Below are 14,911 nucleotides of genomic sequence, written 5' to 3' on the forward strand. Positions count from 1 at the left end.
TTGTACCAAGGAGTATTGAATTCAATGTCAGTTGCCTTTATTTTTCTCCCCTTAAGCATTTGAGACTCAAGGGTCTTATTTTTCATAGCCAATCATCTCTGGTGAATGAGTTGATATAGTTGTTAGAATACATTAGCTTAGGCTTGGCACACACTATGTAAAAGATATTGTGAATCTGCTCAACAGGGAATTTTCCTACTGAAGAAGCATTTACTTTTTCTGAATGAAAGAAAGGTGTATGTTCATGAGGCTTGAATCTCGTGATCCCTGTAATTTGTATTTTATGGCCAACCTGAGAGTGTATATTAGATGGTTAATGGTAACATTTCTTAGTCCATCAATCAGATACAGATTGCATGCTCAGCACACTAAGCTTTGGAACATAGATTTCCTCTACTTAAAGTCATACAGTGGTTTGGCTTCGACAAAAGTGCCTACTGCCAAACTTCCATTCCACCAGACAAAATGAAAATGTGTTAGACACTCAGCAACATTGGTCTGGCCCTGCATTCTGCTTTTCAGCATTAATCCAGACATCACCACAATTAAAGCAAAAGTAAAAGGAGTGTGTATTCAACTGCCAGTCAGAGGGAATGGGTGATGGCTAAGTTTTTGGGGGTTTTCTCCTTTCTCTTTATTGCGTAGGATGAGTCAGTTTGTTTTAGAATTTTAAAAGGTAAATATGAAAATTGACCAATCAAAATCCTCTTTTTAAAGGGAAACAGTGCGAAAGATGCTATTTGTTGAAGAAAACATGAGCTATTAAAGTATGTTTCTCTGATTCTGGCTTCCCTTCGTTCCAAGTATAAGGAGCAATTAAAAAAATCATTTGTTCAACAGGTGTTTATCGAGTACCTACTTCCTTCCAGGCTCTGTCCTGGGCACTGAAGATAGAACTCTGAACAAAGCAGACCAGGTCCCTGATCTTGGTGACTCACCATAGTTCTTGGCAGAGAGTTAAAAGAGATATTATTTGTTGGCCATGTTATAGTTTATCAAACACTTCCACATATACTATTTCCTTTGGTTGACATAGTATTTCTGTGCCTTAAGGAGGCCAGAAATTGAGGCTTGGAGAGAAAAAGCTGTGTGTTCAAAGTCACACAGCTAGTAAATCAGAGAGTAGGAAAAATGAACCTATGCTGCCATTTAAAGCCCAGGTTTTTCTCAGTACCTTTACACTTCTAAAGTAACTCTCACAGATAAGCATTTTCTGTATGGATGAACCTGATGGATCCAGTGATAATAGATCCCTGGGAGGAACTTTGCGGCCAGTTACCTTTTCCATCCCTTTAAAGCAGCGGTTCTCAACCTGTGGGTCGCGACCCCTTTGGGGGTCGAACGCCCCTTTCACAGGGGTCGCTGGGTACTCATATGTGGGCGTATGTGCATGTGGGCCTGGAGACGGATAGAGGAGCGGCGTCTCGGTTCCTAAGACCATCAAAGATATGTGTTTTCCAATGGTCTTAGGCGACCTCTGTGAAAGGTTGAGAACTGCTGCTTTAAAGGAATATTACAAAGAAAAGGTTTTGATTTTTTTCTCTCATTTCTGGTGTCATCTAACTTTCAGGTACATTCTACATTATATTACAGAAAGTTTAACTTCCATCCACATTATTTACTGAGAAAGAGCCATCAGAGTCTGTCCACCAGATGCAGCTGTGCTCCTGTGATTTATTGCCAGGACACTGAAAGATTTTTTTCTCCCCTTTTCAGGTTGCCTGAGAGCAAATGTTTTCTTCATTAACAGCAGCATTGTTCTCTAAACAGTTTTCTATCCAAATTTTGGTGATGACTGTGTTGTTTCTTCAGCTGACCTTTTCTGTTCTCTGCATTAGTAACATCCCAACTCTCAGGAACTCTGGAATAAGGCCACATTTTGGTGAAATGATAATAGATACGAAATCTAGAAGGGGGTCTGTGAATGGTAGGGAGACAGTTCTGTACACGATTGCTCCTAGCCCATGTCAATGATACCGATTGCCAGTGAGAAGTCCCTAAGTATTGGCAATTTCTTAAGGCTTGACGGCTGTTTGTCAGAGATGTTGAAAACATTGCCTGCCTATCATAAAGAGAATAGATTTTTAGTGAAATTTTTTAAAAGTGTTGGTTGGTTTTCTGTGGTCCTGAACAGGAGTTGTTGTGTCCTCCCCCACCCCACCCCACCCCGACACACACAGGCAAAGCTAGATCTGAGACTTTGTAATAAAACCTATGCACTATGGGAGTTTTAAAGCATAAGAAGTATTTCCATATGTAAGATGATTTTTTAAGAAAATACCATCCAAAAGGGTTGGTTTTTAATAAATGAAATGTATATTGCATTACTTTTAGGTAAAATTGGAAAAGCAAATAGACCGTTTCTGATATCTTGTTTCGAAGAGTATCCTAGGAAATGCTGCTTGACATGTAGTCCTTCCTTAAATATTTATTGAATTCATGAGTAATAAAAATTAAGTAAATTAGTGTGGATATTTGGCTTTATTTAAGTCACTTTGTTAAGTGGTATCTGCACATGTAGTTATAATCATTGGGAAGCTATGTTTATATAGTACATATATGTAAATTGTCCCTGTTTAGTTCTCACAGAAACTCTGTCCCTATTTTTCGAACTATGTTCTGATAAGAACGAATATATGCACTTGCTAACTGAGAAAGACATTGTAGCAGTGACATGGTCATGCATCTAAATTTTATGATCATTTGAGGGTTTTTTCCTGTGTGTAAGAGGAAAAACACTTAATAATAATCTATTTTGATAATAAAAGACAAAGAAAACCAAACTATAACCATTTGGGTTAATAATAAATAGTGTATATAAGAATTTTTTTGGATGTATTACTCATTAAATTAGGGATCCTTGAGAATTTTAAACTCTGTCTTAAAATAAGCAAGAATTTCCAGGTTAAGGAAATCTATGCTGTTATAATTAAATCTATGCTATTGTGCACTATTAACTTTGGCAGTAAGAGTATTCTAAATTTTTTCCCAATTCTCCTCCCAAATAAACTAACCCCCTCATATATGAGGATCTGTTTTCTTCTCCACCACTCGCACCTCACCTCTGAATTCTTCCATGAGAACTTCCCAACACGAAAATTACCACATCCAAGTAACAAAAATAGGCTTCATTGTTGGGAACTGAGTGCCACTTTTATACCAAATCTTCTAGCTGTGTCTTGAATCCTTTCCTTTGAGATTTGGTGGTCTCCAAACAACACCAATAAAACTCAAAACCTCCAGCGCACATTATTTAAACCAATTAGTCAGCTGGCTGTAACTAAACAACGGACCTGATAGACTAAACTGAAATAAAGACTGCTCTCAGAGATAAGTTGCATCTGTTGCATGATTATAGTATAAATCACTGAAGCCAGAGAAAAATTAAATCTCTTAGAATGCATACTTTTACACAATTACAGAAAGAGGAGTAGACAGAGTGAGTCGAGAGACAATTTGACTTTCAATTTGGCCACCAAGTCTGACATATAAAGCAAGTGTTTATTTCATGTAGTAGGGTTTTGTTTTCTTCATTGATCAGTAAAATTAGGGAAGGAACAGATGGCCATTAGGTAATCTGGAAAGTTTTCTTGGTGCTTAAAATTCTATGAACTTCACAGTTTTGTTAGTTTTTACGTGTAGCTAGTTAAATATATTTGTGAGAAATATTTTTGTGAAACTCAAAATTATTTCTATTAGTTATTATTAAATACATAAAGTTGAACCCCAGTTAAGAGTGGGTGAGCCTGAGGGAAGATTACCACCGAGAATGCAGTGCTATGAGTAAGGCTGCTTTCCTGTGAAAATACATTAAAAACTGACAATCTAGAAAGTATACCTGAAACACACTGCCAGTGTGAAATTAGGTATATTGGAAAAAATGTTTTCGTGCCACCTGGATACTGGTTACAGTATACTTATTGTGAAAGAGAAACATTACACACACACACACACACACACACACACACACACACACACACCTATATCATATATGTATGGCTGAGTGGAACAGTCTTTGTTTCAGTTAAGTCTCTCAAGCAAGCCTGTATCTAACCATGGGCTAATTGATACAAACCTTAAGTTCCTTTCATCAATGTTACAACAAAAGGGAGTTGAAGGAAACAACATAACCCTATTGGAGAACCCACTTGGCAGGAATCAGTCTAGCTCTCTTTATCATAATTTATTTGTCATCATGTCCAAATATTATGAACGCTTTACTTCAGGAACATTGCACTGATATTGGCTTGGGTCTTCTGTTAACACTCGGAGGGATGAGCCAAGTTTGAGTGACGTAGGTGAGTTTAATAAGCCTCTGCCTTCTTTCTTCAGACACCGAGACCTGTGACTACGGCTGGCACAAATTCCAAGGGCAGTGCTACAAATACTTTGCCCATCGACGCACATGGGATGCAGCCGAACGGGAATGCCGTCTTCAGGGTGCCCATCTCACAAGCATCCTCTCTCATGAAGAACAAATGTTTGTGAATCGTATGTACCAGATATACACTGGTTTCCTGAAGTTTCACTCATTCTCACCACCTGCTTACCATTCTCTCTAACTAAATAAAGAGTAGCTTTCTCAGTTGTGATTCAACTTATTAAATCCCTCACCTGTGAACTACTCAAAATCATCTCTCCTATATGAGTTCCCCCTTTGGGGAAATATTCAATCATAACACAGGAAGGCATTTCTTGGTCAGTCAGCAATAATAGGAGAAACAGCATGCTGTAGGTTGAATCACCTGAAATTACTATTGGATCATTTTTTGACTTAGAAAAAAGTCCACCTCGTGTGGTTCATTCTAATTCTTCTCATGGTACCCTATTTTGAATATATTCATATGTTCTCTAAAGTTAAAGAGAATATTGTTATTTTTATCCTGCTAATTAAAATTGAATTAATAGCACCTTATTCTTATCCTATCTACATAATTGGTTCTCATTAGCGTTTCTAATTACTTTAGACCATAGAAAGTGGGCTTCATAGTAAGATCACGAATAGATGAAGACTGAATGCTAACGAAACTTACTACGAGAGTTGTTTAATAACTCCTTAAACCATAGTAAAGAGGAGGACAGCTAGCTTTTATGTAGCAAATACATAGAATATTTTTGCTTATGAAGCATTGTTTGATGCTCAGTTAAATATGTACTCTTGATGCCTGCTATCTTTTAGAAATTCAATTGTTAATTTGCAGCCTGGATAGAAGTTCATTTCACTTTTTTGCATAGTATGCTTGCCAGTGACTCATCTCACAGTGAAAGTAATTATGTTTGAGAAAATTTTGCAGAATTGTCTGGTCTAGGTGTTCACTGTTTAAAATGGTTTGAGAAGAAACATGTGGCTTCCAAAGTGAGGCTCCCATGGGTAAGATCTGTCACGTCCTATTGGGTCACTGAATTTTTGCCAATGGCATAGCTTCATAAAAAATAATAATAAATGGAAAGTTTCTATCATGAATAAGGATGGAAAAAAATTAATTGTAGTAAACCGCTAGGAAAATAACTGTCTGTATCTGATATTTTAATGTTTCACAAAGTTTGCAAATTAACTTTTCCGTTTAAAGCACATTGGACAATAGAACAAAAGCCAGTTAGGCAATGAAAGATTTTTATGAACAACTGAACAAAAAAACCTAGCCAGAAAAGAGGATGCATGATACCCTGTGAAAATCATTTTTTGATACAGTTTTACCCATCTGTGGGAAAGGGAATAAAAATATCTGTGTTGTTTACCATCTTTTAGGTTTGGGCCATGATTACCAGTGGATAGGCCTCAATGACAAGATGTTTGAGCACGACTTCCGTTGGACCGATGGAAGCACCCTGGTAAGTTGCTGATGGAAATGATAACCAGCTCTAGGATCTCAGTGTCATGTGCTGATCATATGGTGTGGAGGGTACCTTAGACTGGAAACCTGCTAAGTGACTTACTCATGGTGACTCAGTGATATAGAGGGGGTTACAACAGGGCTCTGTTTGAACTGATCCAACAACCAGTGCTCCAATCTCTGGCTTTCCTTATAAGAGGAGTGATTTCTACTGAACTGAAAAACCACATAATCAGAATTGCCTCAGGTCTGTCTTTCAGATAGTTGTCTTTGCTTAGTATTGCTTCAAAGTGAAACAGAAAAGAATAATTGTAAAAAAAAAATTAAAAAAAGGCCTTTAAAAAATATAACATTCCCTCTGACATAATCTCACTGGAAGTCTGCTATAAGACATGGCTCATTTTTATCCAAGCAAAATTGCTCATTTTTTTCATCTTAAAAAGGGTCGTTGAATTTTGATCTTGTGAATTTCCTTCCATTTACACTCTATTGACTAATTATGTTTTTTTAGCTTTCTCTACTTAATGAAAGGAGTGATTTGGTAATACTGGCCATAACCTTTATTAGGAGAGAGTAAAGTTCTTAAGTGAGGATGGGCAAAGCCATTTTGAGTCACTACTGGTAAATCAATACACGAGTCTAATTTTGTAGAAACAGTTCAAGTGTGTTAGCTATACTAGCGTTTCTAAACCCTGGCTGTTTGTTGGAATCACCAGGAGTGTATAATTAAACAACTGGTGCCTAGGCCTCAGCTCAAATCCAGGAGATAAAAACCTTTAGCAGCTATACTTTCTAAGTGTTCCCCAGATGATTCTAAACTGAGGACAAAGTTGGGATCTACTGGGCTGGACAGCAAGTGTAAATTAAATTCTAAATAAGATAAGAAGAAAAATTAAAAATAGTTTTTAGGCTTTTTGTGTGTGTGAATTACTTGGTGGCTTAAATTTCATTCATGACCTGCTACTCATCTAGATTTAATGAGTTTGGCAAAATGTAAAGCTCATCCTTGAACAGATGCCAGAGTAATCTCTGTTCCTGGAAAGTTCTACTCTTGTCTGTTCAGGAAAGCTTAGTAGTCCTGTGGACAGAACGTTCATTCCATTTGTGTCAGTCGCTGTACTAGGCACTTTGCATTTGTTTATTGCCCACAATAACCTTTCAGGGAGGCGTCAGGTTGTTTTACAGGTAGAGAAAGAAAAGGTCAGTAGGCTGAGAAATTTGCCCAGAGTCACAATGCTATTAATGTGGTGAAGCCAGTATTTGAACTCAGGCCTGTCTCCGAAGCCACAGACCTTCTTCTGACTGGTACCTCTTTGACTTTAAAGAGTATCCTCATCACATTTTGCCTTTAGCAGCCCTGATATAAAGCTTGGCTTGCCTTCTGTCTGTCATCGCTCTTTATATTTAATCAGCAAGGTTTGTCATTCGAGTTCATAAGTAGGCTCTTTGACAAGATTCAGAAAAAGATAGAGAAAGTAGATTGTTCATAAAATATATTTCCAGTAAGGCATATGAACCACACCCTCTGGATCAATAGTCTCTTTCCCTCTAATTGTCCTAGCTAGATGGTATATCTGCAATTGTTGCATCTGTATTATTCTTTTTTTATTTTGCTATCCCTAAGGGGGATAAATTTGGTCAATTAGATTAATAGTGGTCAGTATGGCCTAAATCCTTATATAGTAATTTTAATTGAAGAAAAATGAGTTTGTTTTTTGTTTTTTGAAAGATTTTATTGGGGAATTGGGGGAGGGGAACAGCGTTGGGGAATTGGGGGAAGAGGAACAGACAAGTTGCTGTCCTTTTGTTCTTCAGTCTAGTTGTGGAGGACGTTGCTTCACTGGCCCATGTTGGTATTATCATTGTGCTCTTCCCAGGTGAGGCAGTTGGTCGCCGGCCATTGGACGGCCACTCATGGCAATTCACAGCAGCTGCCAGCTGCTGCCAGCTGCTCACACTGGCTGCCAGCCACTCACAGCAGCCCACTGCAGCTCTGCTGCAGCCTACGCCATCGCCGGCGACTCACGGCAGCCCAGCTCCAGGTTGAGCTGTTATTCAGTATCTTAGCTGTAGAGGGCAGTGTCACTGGCCCTCATGTGGGATCCGAACCAGGGCCCTGCTGCTCAGATTTGGCTTCCCAAGCCAGCTCTTAACAAATGCACCACTTGGCCGGTCCCATGAGATGTTTTTTATTCATTTATAAGTGAAAATACAAATTAGAAGGCTTTCTTTTGTGTACTATAGATAGTAAAACTGTTTTTATAATTTATGTTATGTTAATGCATGTTATATAGTATAGACATTTAATGAGGTTTCTCTTGTTGAATGCATACTTCTTTCTTGTGGGATAAATTGGGTTTCTAGGATACCCACCATTCAGTTTTCCACCCACAAACTTCCCCTTATAAATAGCCCAGTGAAAAACACAGGTCCTTGTGTGCTCTCAACTGCGTGTCAGAAGCTAGAATGCCAAGGACTCCGGTGGCCAATTCCAACCGGTACTTAACGGTGCCCTGACCATTACGTATTTCAAAGTGTACCTGTATGTGCCAGCCCTCAGCCTAGAGCAGCTGCATCTGGCCAGGTGGAGCATATGTGAAGCCTGTCGTTTGCTGTGTACTGACCTGATTGGGCCAAACCTGACTGTTCGCAATCTGTCATTGGTTATATGGAATTGATTTGCATGTTTTTTGTTCTTAGTATTTTTGTGTGTTACTAAATGTTTATTCTGGTCTCTCCATTAGCAGTTCAACTCTTCAAAGAGGTGGTTGTCTTGCTTACTTTCTGTTTCTCACGATGTCTAGGATAAGGCCCTATACCCCCTGTGAGACTGGTTAATGAGATTGAATATCCGTTTATATCTGTAAACTCTGTAAATTATCTTAGGGGATTTCTTTTCCCTGTTAGGTGCCATTCAGGTGAGCTTAGCTCATCAGCTGTCATTATTCCACTATGCTGAAGCGAGCAAACTCAACAATTTTTTTTTCATCTATGTCTGTTAATTTTTAATGGATTGTGAAAACTGTGGGAAAAAAAATTTACCATTTCCATTGTCTAATCTTGTCCTACACTTGATAAATAAGTGTGCATTGCACTTTTCGGAAGAGAACTATTGACCTTCCCCAGAAATTTTCAGAGGAAGATAAGTTAACCTAACATAGATAATTGTATAACATAAACAGAAACCTTACTATAAATTAGTTCATATTTTTAATTGAAACCTAAGGGTTATGGAGAGAGCACCAAGTGAGGACCTCAGTTTGAAGAAGGCAATGAATGAATTCCATAAACAAGCAAAGTTTATCAAAGAAATGACACAAGTAACTCCAGAAAAAACTGACAGGCCCTTGGTTTCTTCTTAATTCACTCTTTGTGTAAAATAAAAGTGTAGTAAGGAGTGTCCCTTAACTTTGAACATTTTGGAATAAAAGAGACCATCTGCCCACAGCCTGTCTCCCTCCCATCTGACTGATCTCTGGCCCACTTTCTGCTTTTGTAACCACCCTTGCCTCCATCCCTTCCTTTCAGAGACAGCCTAGGTGTCTCTTACACTCGTTTGTAGTTCTTTCTACAGCCACCATCTCCTTAATAGGTTCCATATGTGCACAGGCCTTTGAATAAAATAGTTCTCCTTTGTTTCGCTGTTTACGCCAAGTGTCTTGCTTTTGAAAATATCCCTAATAGTAAACTCTTTATTGGGGAACGCAGTATCTGCTTACACTTGGAAATGGTGTTAACTTGACTGTGTGCAATTTTAAGGACTTTGTTTATGTTTCAAGAGTGATTTCTCCCCTCCCCCCTCCCCCCCACCTCCCATTTTTTTGTTTGAAAGATTTATTAGAACTTATCCTTCTTGGGAGGTAGAGTAGTATTAAAACAAAAAGAACCTTTGATATATACTGTATATTATCTTTGGTTATTCAGTCTAACATTCAGTAAAAACAAACAAGTTTATATTAGGTCTCGATTTCAATAATTTCTTTTCTTGAAATAATTAAACTTTGCTTCAAATCAACTTGCAGTATAATTATATCAGATTTAGCATGATTATGCTTTCTAGCTAGACTAATTCAAATTGATTTGCTTACACCAAATTAATAATGTTATTTGTCCAAGTTATCTAAATTGCCCTTCTTCAGATTTTGATTAATTCACTCCACATTATTGGCCTCTATAATAGGATGTTGATATAATTAAGAAAATGCCAAATTCTTGGTTTGGTTTTGTTTTAAAAATCTTTTTTTATTATTTGTTTGGTGTGTTTGCCCAATAAATTTTACAAAAGTGTATTCATGAGTAAAATTGTTCCTCGGCTTCCCCATCTGAGTTTTATTAAGGTCATTTTCTCTTAACACATTTACATTTTCGCTTTGTCACCTGGGTGTCTACTCAGTTATTTCTGCCAGCAGTTATTATTTCTACTACCAGTTATTCTTTAACTTGACTATTGATCTCTAACAGCGAACTGTCACAAGTGCTTTATTAGAAACTTTAACAAATGACTTCAGTAATGAATTACCTTACTTGTCATCCAAGTAATGTCTTCAGAGACACTACGTTTAAACCATCTAGGTTAAATACACATTAGAGCTGGCAAACTTAAACAAATATTTCTTATCTGGCTTCTATACTATTAGCTGACTTTTAAGTTCTTTCTTTAGCTTATTGTTAAATGAATGACTAGTCTGAAGTGTTTTCCCCCAGATCTGTTTTTCTGGGCTTATGACCTTCCTCTCTCCTTGCTGTGAACTCTTCTTACTCCCTTCTTAAAATTCTTCAGTGTCTTCCTATTGCCTTCAGTAAAGATTCTAATTATTAACATGGCATACCAAATACACCAACTCCCTCTGCCAGTTCCTAAGCTGTCCCATCTCCAAACACTCACTGGAATAAGCCATGACCTCTCACTCCTGCAGGTCTTTGCATACACCCGCTCTAGCGCTTCGAGTGTTCATGCATCCTGCCCTAATTTCATTTAATAAGTGTTCAAATACCTTGCTTAGTGAAGAGTCTCCTTCTTCCAAGACGCCTTCCTAGCTGGCTGTAACTAAGAGCTCCTTTTTTGTGTTCCTGCAGCCCTTTGTGCACTCTTCCCATCCTGCTACATACCTCTGTGGGGTCAATTTCCTGACAATGAGGTTTATGAGCAGGGATTAACTTCCATCTCTAATTGTTCAGCAGCTAGCAGAGTGGTTGACAAAAATAGACACCTGATAAATGCTTTTTCAATGATAATTATTATCCATATTTTGCTCAACCAAATCACTCTGTTATCTTTTGAATCCTGAAATGACCAATTAAGTCTTTTGGCTGAATCTCTTTGTGACAATTTTTGCTGATCTAAATTAAATATGTTATTTAAAGTTGTACCAGTATGAAAAATAATAAAACACAATAGGTGGGACTTCAATTATGACGAAAAGAAAAAAAAATTGTTCCTCAAAAATAGAAATACATAGTCAAATATAATACATCTTACATGGTTATTAAGCCAAAGGAAAGCAGGTGTTCCTACTGGAATGATGACAGTTTTGTCCATGGTTGTCCCAAGAATGCATTTGCAATGAGCCTTAGGAAGAAAGACTGGAAAGCAAACTTTTCAGCCCCTGCTACCCCTTCACATTTGAGTTATATCAGGGCAGATTTTCCATGGAACTTTAGGAAACCAACAATTACTCAAAACTTTGAAAGGATTTTTTTTTTCAAAATAGGTACATTTTCTACCATTATATTCTTTGAAGAAAAAAATGACTTTAAAGAAGCCTATTATCCAAATCCAAAATGTAGTGAAACAAGCAAAAAGAAATCTTATTTCTGCATGTTATCAGCTCATTTTATTTTTTTTAAACATTTTTTTTTTAAATTGGGGAATTGGGGGGATGGGAACAGACAAGTTGCTGTCGTTTTGTTCTTCAATCTAGTTGTGGAGGACGCTGCTTCACTGGCCCAAGTTGGTGGGATCCGAACCGGGGTCCTCTGACATCCCAAGCCAGTTCTTAACCATCGCGCCACTCGGCCGGCCCTCATTTTATTTTTTTATAGCTTGCTTGACCACGGATGAATTGTTGCCTAAGGTTGGACAGAGCTTCATTTATTCATCCACTACCCAAGACCACTCTTTCAAGCACAGAGGGAGCCAGACATCAGAAAACACTATAGAAGCATTTCTCTTACTCTACATATATACTTTCTAGCAAATTCATTTTCACAACTTTCTTTTCAACTGTAGACTATACACGTAGTTTGCCCATGAACAGCACACTTAAGGGAGACGCTGGAAACTATTCAATGTCTTAATTACACTACATTTTATAACCTGCCTTCCCAGCCAATGGTTTAAAATCAATCCATGCATCACAGAGGTTGAAAGCTGTCACCACCCTCCTCTTTCTGACCCCCCATGAGGGGAACCCTCCGTGGTCTGCACTGCTCCTTTCTCTATTTCCTTCACTGAGCTCGCCAGCACCATCAAAGCGTACTCCTCACCACTGGGGATCCAGTGCTTCAGTGCATCAGAAGCATTTACTTCAAAAGAACATGTCACCTTCCAAAGCACGGCCCAGAGTTTGAAGACTGAATAGAGCTCACAGCCCAGTTCCCTTTTTTAAATGATGGGGAGCTTTTGGAAAGTTTGATTTGCTTGGTTAGAAAAAAACAACCCTGGCTTTATTCTTATACATTAAAAAAAAAAAAAACACTTTCTGAACCTCTTGCACATTTTTCCTTCGGTCACCTCACTTTGTCAGCACCTATGGCTGACTCCTGCAAGGCGGTTGGCTTGTATGTAGGGTTCTCGGGAGGTAGTCATGACCTCCTCCACCTTCTCACTCTCCAGTCTGTTGTTGGGAGAACAGACTTCCTCTCCTCTGCACTTGTCTGAATCTCGTCAGGAAGTTCGTGAACAAGCTGCTGATTCACAGATTGATACAGGTCTTATTTTCTAGTTCAAGCCAACTCACTTTGCCCCTTGATAGTTACGGTATAGGTGACAAAAGGCTCATTGATCACCTTTTGGACTTCAAAATAAAATCCTACTTAAAAAAATACTTCTAGAAGAGAACTGAATTTTTCAGTTTTTTTTCATTTTAATAAGCATGGCCCACCATTGGCACGCTGACACACCCAGAATTTGGGGCACCCAACTCGCCTTACTGATTAGAGCCGATGCATGAGAATAGCCAGAGTGGCTGTGGATTTGCGTTTAAATCCAGAGGGCTTTTCCTTCTTTCATAAATAAACACATCAGTCTGTCAAGCAAAGTATGGTGAGAAAAACCAGCTTTGAAAAAGGTAGAAACAATAAAGAAATAGCCCTTAACCCAGGAAGAGACACTTAAAAGGGGCAGAGGAAAGGAGAACACATCACAGCCCATAAACTATTATTCTTTTTCTGCAGGAATGTCTCCTTATTACCCTTTTATAAACACAAAGGTTTCTAGCCTCCTCCCTCTCCCAGATGTCTTGGACATTGCAAAGAAAATCAGGAGTATTAACTAACTCCTCTTGTTTTCTGAGATTGTTTGTAGGTTTCTGCTCATTTGAAAAGATTGCACAGGATTTAGCAGAAAAATAATGTAAAACAACCTCCCCCCTCAAACCAAAAGCTGAAGTTTTACTTTTTCTACCTGAAAATCTTAGAAGAGTTTCTATAAAGTATTTGCAGCTGGTTGTGTGTTGGCTGTGGTGTAGTTTTAGCTCCCAAATGCCACTTCTCTGTGAACAAGTCACACTGCATATCAACATTAATTTAATTAGGTTAAACCTCACAGGCTTCATTATATTAACCTAAAAGCCAAGGAAAACATATGCTGTTTCCTCAGCCTTTAACACATTACTCATTAGCTGAAGAACTCTCAGTTTCTTTTCTGCAAGAGACCACCGAGCTCTTAATGAAAATTTTTACTTATGTTGCAGTTTAGTGTGATTTGAAACCAAGCACTGGCTCTTCTGAGTCAACATGTGAACTATGAGCTATAGAATAGTTCTAGAACACAAAAACCCTCCTCAACAACTTGCCTTTACTTGAGTGCTAGAAGAACAATATTTACCCGTCACTAGAAAATCATTTCATAATTGTGAAGAGAATCCTAAAAAAAGAAGGAAATGTATCAATGCAGTAGTTCCTTCTCACAGATGCTTTTCCAACAGCGCTCTGTGAAACTTTAAAATCACATACAGACATTTACATTGGATTGCTAATAACTTGAAGGCAATGACTAGCCATGGAAAAGGCAAACAAACAAACAAACAAACAAACAAAAAACCCAAAATATTAAATGAGTTTTGGCCGTTGCATTTGGATCGTTAGCACTTCCTGACCGAAGACCTGTGCAAACATGCAGGGTGAAGGGCCCACTGGTCCCGTTGACGGCAGGGGTTAAAAGCGAGGGGCTCCTGGGCTCCTGCCTGGGGCCCTGTCTCCTACTGGTCTCGCAGTGGGAGGAACTCACATCCTTCGGAAAATGCTGTTGATAATGACTGCTTTTGTAGGGCAGTGAGCTCACACTATTACACAAGATTAGTGCTGTACTCAAGAGCTGGCAGATCATCCCTCCCACCGAGATTTGCCAGCTAGGAAAATAATGGGCATATTGCCACTTTAACGACTATCAGGAGACCCCAAGTTAGTTTTTCTTCCCTTCAGCATATTCATGTTTGTAGGATCCGACTCCAGGCTGCCAGCCTAGGGCAGTGACACCAAAACAAACGTCTCTTTCTCCTTTAAAACAAAGCTGCTCTTTTCCTTTCGGTTGTTCAACTGGAAGACAACAGAAAAATCATAACCTCCCTTAAAACATAAATAAATAAGGACCCAGGCCAGAGGAACCTTAAGCAAGTGTAAGGATCCGAAGAGGGTCTATGTCTACCTCACAGGGAGGCCATTTGCCCCAAACAAGTTAAATAAAAAAAAGTTAAATGTACCCCCCACAGACTGCTAACAAATGCCTATTGTGCCGCACAGCCATCTGGGGGGAGAAAAGGAATTTCTAAGTTACCAAATGTTTTGATTTCTGTAATAAGTAGTCCTCCCAGCTTCCTTGCAGATAAACATTTGACCTGTGTTCTGAAAGGCTGAGG

General features: G+C 38.6%; 1 protein-coding gene across 1 annotated transcript in view; it reads left to right on the forward strand.

The window, feature by feature from the left end:
• Positions 1–14,911, forward strand: part of VCAN (versican) — a 113,201-nt gene that overhangs the window by 83,752 nt on the left and 14,538 nt on the right. Inside the window, exons 10-11 of the mRNA XM_019652586.1 lie at positions 4,333–4,491; positions 5,750–5,832. Of these exons, the coding sequence (XP_019508131.1) occupies positions 4,333–4,491; positions 5,750–5,832 (242 nt within the window). The remainder of the gene's footprint in view (positions 1–4,332; positions 4,492–5,749; positions 5,833–14,911) is intronic.

The sequence above is a fragment of the Hipposideros armiger genome, unplaced genomic scaffold, assembly GCF_001890085.2.
Source record: "Hipposideros armiger isolate ML-2016 unplaced genomic scaffold, ASM189008v1 scaffold_182, whole genome shotgun sequence".
NCBI classification, from domain to species: domain Eukaryota; kingdom Metazoa; phylum Chordata; class Mammalia; order Chiroptera; family Hipposideridae; genus Hipposideros; species Hipposideros armiger.